At 48.1% G+C, this 15,435-nt stretch overlaps 1 protein-coding gene across 1 annotated transcript in view; it reads left to right on the forward strand.

Moving 5' to 3' along the window:
- UBOX5 (U-box domain containing 5) overlaps positions 1-8,188 on the forward strand; it is a 15,526-nt gene extending 7,338 nt beyond the window's left edge. Inside the window, exon 4 of the mRNA XM_015425119.1 lies at positions 7,263-8,188. Within this exon, the coding sequence (XP_015280605.1) occupies positions 7,263-7,471 (209 nt within the window). The 3' untranslated portion in view covers positions 7,472-8,188. The remainder of the gene's footprint in view (positions 1-7,262) is intronic.
- The last annotated feature ends 7,247 nt before the right edge of the window (positions 8,189-15,435 follow it).

Below are 15,435 nucleotides of genomic sequence, written 5' to 3' on the forward strand. Positions count from 1 at the left end.
CTACACGACAGCCTTTCAGATATTGGAAGACTGCAATCATGTCCCCTCTAAGCCTTCTCTTTCCCAGGCTAAACATACCCAACTCTTTCAGCCTTTCCTGGTAAGACTTGGACTCCAACCCTCTCACCATCCTGGTTGCCCTCTTCTGGACACGCTTGAGCTTGTCAACATCCTTCCTAAAATGTGGTGCCCCAAACTGGACACAGGACTCCAGGTGAGGCCTGACCAGAGCAGAATAGTCTTTCAGAAAGCAAAAAAAATAAGGGCCACGTGGCCCGATTGTTTTTGTTACGTGTGCTTATAATGCACATCTGTAAGACATCTGTGAAGCCTGTCTGTGATAGACTAATGGAGGGATCCCCAGTGTGGTGCCTTGTGGGTGTCGTGGTGCCCGCTGACCCCTTTTCCAGCTCCCACCTCGTGTTTTGAGAAAGTGGGCGGAGTCAGGTGGGGGCCTCTGTTTAGCTAGACTTCTGATCCATTCTTCCGACAGTAGCACCTCTCTGTCACGAGGAGCCCGTCGCTGACATGTTCTTGCATCAGAGGAACACATTCCGACAGTAGCACCTCTCTGTCACGAGTCCGTTGCTGACATGTTCTTGCATCAGAGGAACACGCCGCTATTAGTGGAATGGATCAGGAGGATGCATTCCACACAATGTTGGAAATGGCACACGTGATGCCGTCCAGTGGAATGTCCTGTGGAATGTTTAGAATCAATAGAACTACTGCAAATGTGCAGTCAGTGATTGTAATAACAATACTCTTCAAGTGTATACAAAATTACAAAATACACAATAACAATAACACTTTTGTTTTTTACAGATGATAAATAGATGACATCATCAGTAGGGTAAAACTAACCTGTCTCACGACCAGTGTTCCCTCTAAGCTGAGTTAGTGTGAGCCAGCTCACAGGTTTTTAGCCTCTGGCTCACACATTTTTGTCTCAGCTCAGGAAGGATGGCTCCAGAGCAAACTAATTTATGCAGTAGCCAAATCGCTCGCTCACAACTTTAATGCCAGAAGCTCACAGAGTAGGATTTTTGCTCACAAGACACCACAGCTTAGAGGGAACATTGCTCACGACCAGTGTTCCCTCTAAGCTGAGTTAGTGTGAGTTAGCTCACGGGTTTTTTTTGCCTCTGGCTCACAGATTATTGTCTCAGCTTAGGGAGGATGGCTCCAGAGCAAACTGATTTATGCAGTAGCCAAATCGCTTGCTCACAACTTTTATGCCAGTAGCTCACAAAGCAGAATTTTTGCTCACAAGCTCACAGCTTAGAGGAAACGTTGCTCACGACTGTCGTTATTGTTATTGTGTATTTGTATACACTTGAAGAGTATTGTTATTACAATCACTGATTGCTTGAGTCTTATTTATACTGCAACCCCCTACCTGCTTGCATGTCCTGTGGAATGTTGGCACATCCCAAGTACAACGGTTCTCAGGTTTGTGTGTTCTGACTGCGGATGATTTTCTCGGATTTCACGGAGGGTGTAATTATCGGTGTTCTGGATTGGGTTTTCACTACTGGCTCTGTATTCAAATTTGGGTGGTTTTTTTTCCTGGGCTTCCGAAATTATTTGGGTCTATTATTTTCTGTGGAGAATTCTTCCAGGAGGCTGGAGGGGCAGGGTTGGGTTTTTTTTGTTTTTTTTTTTTTAAATGACACCACAATTGCACTGGAGCTGGAGCTGCCCATTCACAGAAGAAACCCCAAGTTGCAAGTGAATTGGACCAAGGGGTTTAATTCTATGGGCCTCTGAACAAGGTGCCCCCATTCATCCTGTGTTGTTTCCCGTGAGGGAAAAAAATGCCTTGCTGTCTCCAGGGCAAAGTGTAGTCAATCCCACAAGAGCAAGCAACCACTGGTCCAAAGCCTCCCAGTGCAAAGAAAACGAGTAAGCCCAACAGAACCAATGTCAAACCGGAAAATCCCAGCAGACCCACTGGCCAATGTGGCAAGTCCAGCACATTCAGTGTCAAACCAGAGAATCCAAGCCAAACCAGCTGAAGCGAGTGAAGTCCCGCCTCAACAGAACCAGTGTCAAACCACAGAATCCCAGCAGAAGGAACTTGGCAAGCTCCTCCTAAAACAAGATTCCATTTTTCCTGTGAAGTGGCTTCCCTTCCCCCCTCACTCCTGTTACCTGGGAAATCTGCAGAAAGCAAAAAAAGCCCTCTCAATTTGGCGCTTTAAAATCCTGGCCCTGAATATTCCCAAATACTCGGGATTATTCAGGATCAGAATACCAGTATTCTCTGGGATTCTCTAATGTACATAAAAACATAAGAGATGCCAATGTTGGATCAGGCCAAAGGCCCATCCAGTCCAACACTCTGTGTCACACAGTGGCCAGAAATACCAGGTGCCATTAGGAGGTCCACCAGTGGGGCCAGGACATTAGAAGCCCTCCCACTGTTGACCCCCCCAAGCACCACGTGTATCTGGATTCAGAAAATACCTGGAAAAACCTATATGGTTTAGATCTATCCGATCCAAAAATATACTCTGAAATCGGATAGATCCGAGGTCATACCCCCAGTTCTGGTGATGACGTCACAGAATACGTTGGGCTGAGAGAAAGTGATTTCTAGACCAGTTGTATGAATTCGGCGTTTCTGAGGGATGTGCATTCGGCGTTTCTGAGTCGAATTAATTCCCAAATCATGCCTTTTCGGCATGATTCAGGCATTAGTTAAGCCGAATCAGATTCTCTGGTCGGATTTGGCTTACCAATAAAAGAATCCCGAATTAATTCGGAAATCCCGAATTTTTCAGCTCCATTATATCCTATTAGGCTATTCTAGTCAATGGCAAATCTCTTAGGGTATATTCAGTGGGATGGAGGGGAGGGGGTTTGAGGTAGAGGTGCCAAATTTGCAGTGTATCTGCTGGAGCCTCTCCTCAAAAGAACTCCCAAGTGTCAAAAAGATTGGATCAGCAAGTCCAATTCTGTGGGTACCCAAAGAGGGTGCCCCCATCCTCAATGGTTCCCAATGGGGGGGGGGAGAGCAAGACGGGTATACAACAAGCCTAGCATAGTCTCCAGCCTTTTTTGTGCCTGTGGGCACAAGTGAGGTGAGGTGTGGGGAAGGTGCATGTTTGCAAGGGCAGCAGAAAAGTCGGTGCAGTGTTCTCAGGAGAACCAGTGCCACTGTGGCAGTGCCAAAACCAAATGGATTTGACCTTAGTCCTGTTGGGTTTTGGCACTGCCACAGTGGCACTGGTTCTCCTGAGAACACTGCACCGACTTTACTGCTGGCCTTGCAAACATGTGAGTGTTCTTTTGGGTGGAGGCCCCAGCAGCTACATTGCAAATTTGGCACCTCTGCCTTCCCCCCCCCCGCCCACTGCATATATCCTAGGAGATTTGCCACTGACTATAATGGCCTCTTAGTCCTGGCCCCAACCCGGTGGAACTCCCTGCCCTGCGGAGACCTTGTGCAATTACACAGGGCCTGTAAGGCAAAGATGTTCCGTCAGACTTTTGGTTGAGGATAGCGGTTGGTTGCATTGGCTGGCACCGTCTCCCTTTCCCTCTCCTTCCATATATTCTCTTATATATATACACATACACGCACACACACACACCATAGGAAGTGGTGGCGGCTACAAGCATGGACGGCTTCAAAAGGGAATTAGATAAGCATATGGAGCAGAGGTCCATCAGTGGCTCTTAGCCGCAAAGTATAGATAGGGGCTCTGGGGCAAGGGATGCTCTGTCTTCTTGGTGCTTGGGGGGGGGGGCAGTGGGGGGGCTTCTTAAATCAGATGGCACTGGTATTTTTGGCCACTGTGTGACAAGAGTGTTGGACTGGATGGGCCATTGGCCTGATCCAACATTGGCTTCTCTTATGTTCTTATGGATAAACATATGGAGCAGAGGTCCATCAGTGGCTATGAGCCACAAGGTATAGAGAGGAACTCTCAGGCTGGGGCAAGTGATGCTCTGTCTTCTTGGTGCTTTTTTTGGGGGGGGGGCAACAGTGGGAGGGCTTCTAATGTCCTGGCCCCACTGGTGGACCTCCTGATGGCACCTGGTATTTCTGGCCACTGTGTGACACAGAGTGTTGGACTGAATGGGCCTTTGGCCTGATCCAACATTGGTGTCTCTTATGTTCTTATATATTCTGTGTAAGTCTCCCTCTCCCCTCCCGCCAAATAGCCAGGCAGTCTGGAATTGGAACAGAAAATTGTGGATCACAGTCTGGGATCTTTTATTCTGATTTTATTTTTATCCATTATATTTGGATTTTAAAGTTTGTGTTTTGTTTTACGGCATTCTGCCTTCTTCTGTACATCGCCCAAAGTCCAGCATAAACTGGGATAGGGTGATCAATAAATCGATGATGATGGAGCCAAAAGAATTGGGATTCCTGAATTGTACCTGAATTCCAATACCGATACCGGAATTCAGGTTTTCAAGGAAACACCAAATATTTAAGGGTTCAAAAAACCCGAATATGAAAAATACCAATTTTCCCCCCCTTGCACATCCCTAGTTACTTCTGATGTATTGGGGGGGTGGGATCTGCCCTGGCTTACCCTTCACTCAAAAGAAAGCTTACTAAATCAAAGCAGTGATCTCAGCAGTATAATGTCTCCTCTGCTCTCCGTTTAAAAACAAGTAGATGAGTCTGTAAAGCATACAGGTCCCGTGGTAGGTGGCTGAGGAGGGCACCGATCGAACCTGTGCCTCTAGAGAAAAGCACAAGACCATGCCAGTGGAGGGTTCCACTGTGCGTTCGCCAGGCAGCCATCCAGTTTGCTACTTTCTACAGATTTGCCAGACCTTTGCAGTGAAATCTGTACAAGTGTGAACTTCGGATTCAGTCGTTCACAACCTATGGGTCGGCTGTCTCTCTCTCTCTCTCTCTCTCTCTCTCTCTCTCTCTCTTAATATAAAGTACATTTGAGACCCAAGGTTTGTTTTTGAGTGTCTTTATAAATCAATAAATCAAGAATCAAGGAATACAGTACATTTGAGACCCAAGGTTTGTTTCTGAGTGTCTTCGTAAATCAAGAAGAAAGGGTGACCTTGGAAGGGCTTTTCGCTTCTACAGAGGAAAACCCATCCAACGCATTTGTGTATCTTAACTCGCTTGCCCTTCGATTGCCTCCATGTGGAATTAACTGTGTGTTGGGCACAGGAATCTGGATAAAATGACACTTAAAGCACACCCCGTCCCCCCAGACAGGTAACAGAAGCTTGAAAGCCAGGCAGGGCCAGTTGTACGTCCAGATGACGATTTGGGGCAGGGGTCTCCAGTCCTATTTATTTATTTATTTATTTTATATCCCGGCCTCCCTGCTGGAGCAGGCTCAGGACGGCTTACGTAGGATTTATTGAACAAATGAAACTAGCAATTTTTGTCCCTGTGGACACATTTGGAATTCTGACACGGGGTGGTGGGCGCAGCGACAGAATGGCTGCCATGGGAGCTGTCGTCTACTGAACCAGACCCTGGGTTCATCAAAGTCAGTATTGTCTACTCAGACCGGAATTGTGAACTAGGTTTTGCATTGAAGACTTTTAAGGCCATTGGGACATATCTTGTTGCCTCTCGTGTAGGAAAAACAGGCAATGGCCTCCGCACTGTTTCTTGCTAGAGTAGATTACCCCAGACATTGGGCCAGACAGCGACTTATTTTTGGTCTTTAACTGGCCCCCTACAAAGAAGTTCACAAAACCCAAACAAGGACCCACGGTAAGTAGGAAAACCAATATACAATAGATACCGTGCACAGATGAATTATAACCTATCATAAATAATTTTATATATTTAGAAAAATATTATTACAATAATTTCTTCATACATATTAATCATCATAGTCACAATTCATAATCATCATAGTCACAATTCACAATATAAGAGAACAAAATGTCAAAAATCATCTCCATAGATTCTCAAAAGATATAGTACAACCTTATAATATATACTAGAAAAAATAAAACTTTGGTATTTAGCAACCTTGTGCTGAAAATTATTGTTGGACTCCCTGAGGAAGATTCTGAAACAGAAGGACATTTGGACCTCTGTTGGAGGAAGACAGAGCACATGTAAAGAGAATATAAGGAGTCCTCCCTTTTGAAACTTTTTTACAGAGGAGGACTAGTATATATTATAAGGTTGTACTATATCTTTTGAGAATCTATGGAGATGATTTTTGACATTTTGTTCTCTTATATTGTGAATTGTGACTATGATGATTATGAATTGTGACTATGATGATTAATATGTATGAAGAAATTATTGTAATAATATTTTTCTAAATATGTATAATTATTTATGATAGGTTATAATTCATCTGTGCACGGTATCTATTGTATATTGGTTCCCCTACAAAGAAGGGCATTTATTGTTAGCCAGATTTAGCGCAATGCCATTGGCCATCTTCTCTGAAAGATGCCATAAAATCCCTTACGAACTTAGATGATGCCCTTGTAGTCAGGGTGCCATCGAATCCGTCTCCCACGTTCTTTTAAATTGTCCATTTTATACTAAGACCCGGGTTGAATTTCTGGACGCCCTTCTTTTTACGTGGCGTGGTCTCCCTGAGAGTGTCAAAGTACGGTGGCTACTCTCGGAGCAATACTCTTCTACAACTTTTAGCGTTGCCTGTTTTCTGTAGTGGTTAAGTGCGCGGACTCTAATCTGGGAGAACCGGGTTTGATTCCCCACTCCTCCACTTGCACCTGCTGATGTGACCTTGGGTCCGTCACAAGCTCTGGCACAGCTGTCCTTGAAAAAGAGCAGTTTGTGTCAGAGCTCTCTCAGCCCCACCCACCTCACAGGTTGTCTGTTGTGGGGAGGGGAAGGGAGAGGAGTTGGTAAGCCCCTCTGAGACTCCAAGTGAAGGGCGGGGGGGGGGTATAAATCCAATCTCCTCTTCTTCTTCAATCCGCAATTCAAATCAAAGAAACGATAAACTGAACAGTTCTTTTTTTCCCTTGCTGCTTGTTTGTCTGTACGACAGCCACATTTTTGATGTATTCCTAAATTTTATTGTACTTTTATCTCTGATGTGCCCATAAAGGTTGTCTGTCTGTCTGTCTACTCAGACCGGCAGCACCTTTCCAGGCAGAGGTCTTTCACCTCACCTGATCTTTTTTTTAACTTGGGGATGCCCGGGGTTCGAACCTAGGACCTTCTGCGTGCCAAGCAGTCGCTCTCCCGCTGAGCCACGCCCCCCTTTCCCTGCTTCTTACCGCCGATGCTCATGCCCGTTCCTTTCTCTCCCCTCCCGCTCAAGAGCACAACCGAAGCGGGGCTTCCCAGGGCTGCTCCTCCTGCTGCAAGAGCTTCTCCTCGTACTTCAAGCCGGAGCCCATTTACCAGCTTCCCTGCAGCCATCTCGTCTGTCGTTCCTGCTTGGCCGAAAAGCAGAAGTCTCTCTCGATACTGTGTATGGATTGTAAAAGGTCGGTCGCCACGCACGACGTCGTGAGGGTCCACTTCTGACTCGCTTCGGGACGGGCGTTCGGAACCTTGCGAGCTGCCGAAGAAGAGCCCCCCGAAGCAGCCGGTTCTTCCTTCCTGGCTGTTCTCTCTGAGTCGGGCAAGTCGAGAGCTCCTTGCGGAAAGGAGCGGTTCCGAAGAGGACGTTGCACTAAAATGCATTGGTGGGGCTGTAGCGTTTCGCTGGGGCTAAAGCGATCTGAGGATAATAAAGCCATATGCTTCCTAATTACACCCCGTTATTTAGCCGTCTTTCAGATGGGTTCCCGGCCTAGATGGCTTCCGCACGATCTAAATGATGAAAAAGAGATCTTTTTGTCAGTTATAAGGAAGGAAAGACGAGGACGGAGAAGGCGTCGTGGAAGTGCTTCATCTGCCGGTTTTATTTTCTCCAGCCATGCAAAAATAGATAAATAATAATAAACGTGCGCCAGAAATGAGCACACGGGTTGCCGGTTCCGATGACTGCGGGACTACCTGGGGGTAGGTGGCAGTGAGGTGATGCTTAAACAGTGCTGGGGACAGTTTTCTTTTCTTGTGCAATCCGTGTGTGTATGCGGCGGGGGTTGGTGGTGAGTCAGTGTATTACGTATGCACATACATGTCGTCCCTCTTGATTCCTTTTGGGAATTGCCGTCGACTCGGGAGCGCAGGGCGGGTGGGGACTGGCTTGCCTCCCGTACAGCTGATGAAAATTTAAGCCTTAATAAAGTTACGGTCAGAAGCTGCTGATCTCTGTGGGCTTCCGCAGGCTGTGAATTTCTTTCGTTCCTGTTCCCGGTGCCGGACAAAGTACATCGCCGCTACTGTGAGCAGGGTTACCTCTAAGCTGAGTTAGTGTGAGCCAGCTCAGTTTTTTAACCTCCAGCTCACAGATTTTTGTCTTAGGAAGGAGGGCTCCAGAGCAAACCCATTTATGCAGCATCCAAATCGCTCGCTCGTGACTTTTAATACCAGTAGCTCACCAAATAGAATTTCTGCTCACAAGACTCCGCAGCTTAGAGGGAGCATTGACTGAGACTTCCGTGCCAGGCCTCTGGAGTCAATCCACGCAAGAACCCTATGAAAGTAGAGAAGGGCAACGCATGTATTATAGGATGAAGGTCATAAAACAGGAACCTGCTGGCACCCGTTGCTTAGAACATAAGAGCCCTGCTGGATCAGACCAGTGGCCCATCTAGTCCAGCATCCTGTCTCACACAGTGGCCAACCAGTTCCTCTGGAGGGCCAACAACAGGGCAGAGAGGCCGAGGCCTTCCTAAGAACATCAGAAGAGCCCTGCTGGATAAGCCCAAGTGGTCCATCCAGTCCAGCATCCCGTCTCACACAGTGGCCAGCCAGTTCCTCTGGAGGGCCAACAACAGGGCAGAGAGGCCGAGGCCTTCCCCTGATAAGAACCTCAGAAGAGCCCTGCTGGATCAGACCAGAGGTCCATCTAGTCCAGCATCCTGTCTCACACAGTGGCCAGCCGGTTCCTCTGAAGGGCCAACAACAGGGCAGAGAGGCCGAGGCCTTCCCCTGATAAGAACCTCAGAAGAGCCCTGCTGGATCAGACCAGAGGTCCATCTAGTCCAGCATCCTGTCTCACATATTTATCTGGAGGGCCAACAATGGGGCAGAGAGGCCCAAGACCTCCTGATGTTGTCTCCTGGGAGGGGTATTCAGAGACTTGCTGCCTCTGTATATCCCTTTAATGAGTGGAAAAGGGAAGGTGGAAGGTCCTGCTTCTCAGAGTCCCCAGGGGGCTGGATGCGCCCACTGTGTTCTGGTCCTGGATTATGTTTGTAAATAGCTGGTCTACTTTGGCCCGTATTGTTTTCAAAGGTTGTTTTTGTAAACTGAAAGACTCCCTTGTTCTTCAAGTCCTTTGCTTATTTGGGGGAGCCAGTTTGGTGTAGTGGTTCGGAGGGCGGACTCTAATCGGGGAGAACCGGGTTAGATTCCCCACTCCTCCACATGCAGCTGCTGTTGTGACCTTGGGTCAGTTACAAGTTCTCTCAGAGCTGTTCTCTCACAGGCAGTTCTCGAAAGAGCTCTCTCAGCCCCACCTTCCTCACAGGGTGTCTGTTGTGAGGAGAGGAAGGGAAAGGAGATTGTAAGCCCCTCTGAGGCTCCGAGTGAAGGGCGGGGTATAAACCCAGTCCTTTCTGTGTTCTGGAGACAGTATGGCCAAATAGGTTAGCAAAGTGTTTCTTGTGGACTAGCAACTTTTGCAGGCTTACTCATGAGGCTGAAGTGATCCATTGCAACTTAGATGTGGCTGTTAAGAACATCAGAAAAGCCCTGCTGGATCACACCAGTGTTCCATATAGTCCAGCACCTTGTCTCACACAGTGGCCAACCAGTTCCTCTGGAGGGCCAACAGCAGGGCAGAGAGGTTCAAGGCCTTCTCCTGGTGTTGTCTCCTAGGACTGGTAGAAGAAGAAGAGATTGGATTTATACCCCGCCCTTCACTACCCAAAGGAGTCTCAGAGCGGCTTACAAACTCCTTTCCCTCCCCCTCCCCACAACAGACATCCTGTGAGGTAAAAGAAGAAGAGATTGGATTCATACCCCACCCTTCACTACCCAAAGGTGTCTCAGAGCGGCTCACAAACTCCTTTCCCTCCCCCTCCCCACAACAGACATCCTGTGAGGTAAAAGAAGAGGAGATTGGATTTATACCCCGCCCTTCACTACCTGATGGAGTCCCAGAGCGGCTTACAATCTCCTTTCCCTTCCCCTTCCCCACAACAGACATCCTGTGAGGTAAAAGAAGAGGAGATTGGATTTATACCCCGCCCTTCACTACCTGATGGAGTCCCAGAGCGGCTTACAATCTCCTTTCCCTTCCCCTTCCCCACAACAGACATCCTGTGAGGTAAAAGAAGAGGAGATTGGATTTATACCCCGCCCTTCACTACCTGATGGAGTCCCAGAGCGGCTTACAATCTCCTTTCCCTTCCCCTTCCCCACAACAGACATCCTGTGAGGTAAAAGAAGAGGAGATTGGATTTATACCCCGCCCTTCACTACCTGATGGAGTCCCAGAGCGGCTTACAATCTCCTTTCCCTTCCCCTTCCCCACAACAGACATCCTGTGAGGTAAAAGAAGAGGAGATTGGATTTATACCCCGCCCTTCACTACCTGATGGAGTCCCAGAGCGGCTTACAATCTCCTTTCCCTTCCCCTTCCCCACAACAGACATCCTGTGAGGTAAAAGAAGAGGAGATTGGATTTATACCCCGCCCTTCACTACCTGATGGAGTCCCAGAGCGGCTTACAATCTCCTTTCCCTTCCCCTTCCCCACAACAGACATCCTGTGAGGTAAAAGAAGAGGAGATTGGATTTATACCCCGCCCTTCACTACCCAAAGGTGTCTCAGAGCAGCTTACAAACTCCTTTCCCTTCCCCTCCCCACAACAAGCACCCTGTGAGGGAGGTGGGGCTGAGAGAGTTCTTGACAGAAACTGCTCTGTTTCAAGAACAGCTCTGACAGAACTACGGCTTGCCCAAGGCCATCCAGCCAGGTGCAAGTGGAGGAGTGGGGAATCGAACCCGGTTTTCCCAGATTAGAGTCCACGCACTTAACCATGACACCAAACTGGTATTTAGAAGCTTGCTGCTAGTGTATATGGGAATTCCCTTTAGTCATAGTTACCATGGCTAGCAGCTGCAGACATACCTGAGCTCCATGCATCATATCTAATCCATGTTCAAATCTTTCTGTGCCTGCTGTCATGACTGCATTATCTAGCAGTGGGGGCCACATTTTAATCGCTGGTTGAATAAAGAGGCACTTTTGTCCACCCTGAATCAGCTGTGCAATTAGAAGAGTCCGGGTGCTCTCTCCTCAAAGATCATCTCCTTATCCGACTTCTCTCCCTCCTGCACTCGGGTTTATTCAAAGCTACACTGCAAATCAGTTTGTCTGACCAATTTTTATAGCGGCTCCCTTCGATCCCTCAAATTCTTAGGTAAGGCTTCAGTGAGATGGTATGGAATATTCTGTTCTTCAGGGCACTGGACTGTTTGAAGTTCAGCTCCAAAGAGGGAAAAGAGTGGTCAGTACGAGTGAGATTGGAGCTGTGGAGAGCAGGTAAGGTCGTGGTCATACAGTCATTCTGACTGGGTTTCACAACTGTTCCCTATCGCATTTAAAAGGGCTGATCAGACAGCCGATTCTGTCTCCTGTATCGAAGCGGACTCACCCCCGCAATCCTCCCCGTTTTCTAGCACGTTTTCCGACACCGGGAAAATCAAGTACTTTCCTACTATTTGCGCTGTGAATCCACAATTTCTCCTATCTGAACAGCCATCCCTCACTATGAATGCAATTCAGTCATCAGTACATCTCGAGAGCCAGTTTGGTGTAGTGGTTAAGTGTGCTGCATGACCTTGGGCAAGCCATAGTTCTCTCAGAGCTGTTCTCTCAAGGGGAGTTTCTGTTAGAGCTCTCTCAGCCCCACCTACCTTACAGGGTGTCTGTTGTGGAAAGGGGAAGGGGAAGAAGTTTGTAAGCCGCTCTGAGACTCCTCTGGGTAGTGAAGGGCGGGGTATATATCCAATCTCCTCCTACTTTCCTACTACTTGCGCTGTGAATCCGCAATTTCTCCTATCTGGACAGCCATCTCTCACTATGAATGCGATTCGGTCATCTGTATATCCCGAGAGCCAGTTTGGTGTAGTGGTTAAGTGTGCTGGATGACCTTGGGCAAGCCATAGTTCTCTCAGAGCTGTTCTCTCAAGGGCAGTTTCTGTCAGAGCTCTCTCAGCCCCGCCGACCACACAGAGTGTCTGTTGTTGGGAGGGGAAGGGTTTGATTCCCCACTTGCACCTGGCTGGATGACCTTGGGCAAGCCTTAGTTCTGATAAGAGCTGTTTTCTCAAGAGCAGTGCTCGAAAAAGCTCTCTCAGCCATACCTACCTCACAGGGTGTCTGTTGTGGGGAGGGGAAGGGGAAGGAGTTTGTAAGCCGCTCTGAGACTCCTCTGGGTAGTGAAGGGCGGGGTATATATCCAGTCTCCTCCTACTTTCCTACTACTTGCGCTGTGAATCCGCAATTTCTCCTATCTGGACAGCCATCTCTCGCTATGAATGCGATTCGGTCATCTGTACGTCCTTCCTCTGGTAGTCCTCCCCCCCCCCAAGCTTTTGCCATTGTGTGCATAACTAATCCTGCACTGACTATATTAAATGCACGAACACTCAAGCGCCCATAAAACAGCGCTCAGTTACACGTCGGTCGTTCATTTTGTTCGGCACAGCTGTCTGGGTGGCGCCTGGAGCCTCGTCACGCAAAGCAAGTGGTCGGGCAAGGGGTGTGTAATCGTCTGAACCCAGTTTGGTGTAGCGTTCCGTGCGCCTCGGCATCTAGTCACACCGGCCACATGACCACAGAAATGTCTTCGGACAGTGCTGGCTCTTCGGATTGGAAACGGAGATGAGCACCGCCCCCTAGAGTCGGATCCGACTAGCTTTTGAGGAAGGGAAACCTTTACCTTGAAGTCTTAGAAACTCTAAGCAAAGTTAAACCTTTCTAAGACTTAGAGAGGTTTAACTTTGTTTTGCATTGCACTCCTAGCCCCTACTGGAATCAGTCAGATCACGACGTGGAAACTGAGAACTTTATTTTTTTTAAAAAAAACACGAAACAGCCTGCTGCCACCCCAAAGTGTCATCTCCAAATTGAACAAGACTGTTACGAGGCCATGCCCGTCTCCACATTACTGTATCTTAAAACTACATTAGCAGGAATTAGCCACCCTCAAACTGCTCTGTGTCTGGAATGATAATGCAGGCATATCAGATTAAAATGCAATTACGCTCTTTAAAGGCAGGGGAGGTTAATAACATGTTTTGCGAGCTGGGGAGGATTCACGCAGCCAGCGCGGAATCGCTTAATGAAATCAGCCAACGGAACAGCTCAGGAAGTGCAGAACATGGTTGAGGAGGAGAAGGAGAAAAGGCAGCCGGGAGGGAGATTCCACCGTGATGGCCGGACCACTGCTTATTACTTGAGAACATAAGAGAAGCCAATGCTGGATCAGGCCAAAGGCCCATCCAGTCCAACTTTCTGTCACACAGTGGCCAAAAATACCAGGTGCCATTGGGAGGTCCACCAGTGGGGCAAGGACACTAGAAGCCCTCCCACTGTTGCCCCCCTCTCAAGCACCAAGAAAACAGAGCATCCCTTGCCCCAGACCGAGACTTCCTATCTATACCTTGTGGCTAATAGCCACTGATGGACCTCAGCTCCATATAAGAACATAAGAGAAGCCAATGTTGGATCAGGCCAGTGGCCCATTCAGTCCAACAGTCTGTCACACAGTAGCCAAAAATACCAGGGGCCGTCAGGAGGTCCATCAGTGGAGCCAGGGCACTAGAAGCCCTTCCCCTGTTGCCCCCCCCCCCCCAAGCACCAAGAATTCAGAGCATCCCTTGCCCCAGACCGAGAGTTCCTATCTATACCTTGTGGCTCATAGCCACTGATGGACCTCTGCTCCATATGTTTATCCAATTCCCTCTTGAAGCCGTCTATGCTTGTAGCCGCCACCACTTCCTGTGGCAGTGAATTCCATGCGTTAAATCACTCTTTGGGTGAAGAAGTACTTTCTTTCATCCGTTCTAACCCGACAGCTCAGCAATTTCATTGAGTACCCACGAGTTCTTGTATTGTGAGAAAGGGAGAGAAGTACTTCTTTCTCTACCTGCTCTGTCCCATGCATGATCTTGTAAACCTCAATCATGTCACCCCTCAGTTGTCATTTCTCCAAGCTTAACCTTTCTTCAAAGGGAAAGGGTTCTAACCCTTTGATCATTCTAGTTGCCCTTTTCTGCAGTTTCCCCAATGCTATAATATCCTTTCAGAGGTGTGGTGACCTGAACTGTACACAGGATTCAAAATGAGGTACACTTTTGTCTTAGCTCAGGAAGGAGGGCTCCAGAGCAAACTAATGTATGCAGTAGCCAAGTCACTCGCTCACAGCTTCAATGCCAGTAGCTCACAGGGTAGACGTTTTGCTCACGAGACTCTACAGCTTAGAGGGAACATTGCTTGTGGCATTTGCTGGAGAAATACTATGCCACTGTAGGTTTCCAACATAGGGCATTGATCCCAAAGTAGCATGTCCCAGATTTGGGATAGTCGAGGCACAGGTTATTTTTCAGAACTGAAATGGGAGCCACAGCGCTCAAACGTAACTTTGCAACTCCCAGAGCAAAGACCTATCATCCTCTTGGCTTGATGGAATATTGCATGAGCAAGCCCACTTGCCATAAACACCTGCTTCCCAGACTCTAGTCCATCAGCAAGGCTGCAGAGCCGGTGCAAATGGCAACATGCCTTGTTATGACACTAGCTCTACTAAGATTCATATAGCGCAAGGGTCCCCGACTTGGTGCCCGCAGGCACCATGGTATCCATCAACACCTTTCCTGCCATCTGCCAACAGTTTTTTTTTTTAAAAGTGGGTGGGCTGAAATAGTCCTCTTGCCCAGCGAGGCGTCTGATTGGCCATCGGAGGTCAGATGGTGCAGGTTTTTAAGAAGTCGCTTCGATGGCAGCTGCCCCCACAGAACAAGAACCTCCACGGCATGCCTGAAAGTAAGCTTTGTGCGTGCAAGAACATATTTTAAAATGTCCTCTGTGGCTGCTATTAACCTCAAGGAGTTCCTCCTTGCAGATCTCAAAGGTAATAAGTAGGGAGTCCAGCTGCCAGCTCTTAGTTGGGAAATTCCTGGAGGTTTTGGGTGGAACCTAGGAAGGGTGGGATCTGGAGGGGGAGGGATCTCCTCAGGATATAATGCCAGAGAGTCACAGACGAAGCGTTTCCTCCAGGGCAACACATCTCTGTTGTCTGGGGATCGGTTATAATTCTGGGACATCTCCAGGCCTCACCTTAGGGGTGCCATTCAGTGGTATCAGTTCACACATTCAGTGGTTAAGCGATCAATCTTTGAAAAACCAAGCAGGATGTCTGCATG

This window comes from Gekko japonicus, unplaced genomic scaffold, assembly GCF_001447785.1.
Source record: "Gekko japonicus isolate JY-2015 unplaced genomic scaffold, Gekko_japonicus_V1.1 scaffold3353, whole genome shotgun sequence".
In the NCBI taxonomy this organism is placed as follows: domain Eukaryota; kingdom Metazoa; phylum Chordata; class Lepidosauria; order Squamata; family Gekkonidae; genus Gekko; species Gekko japonicus.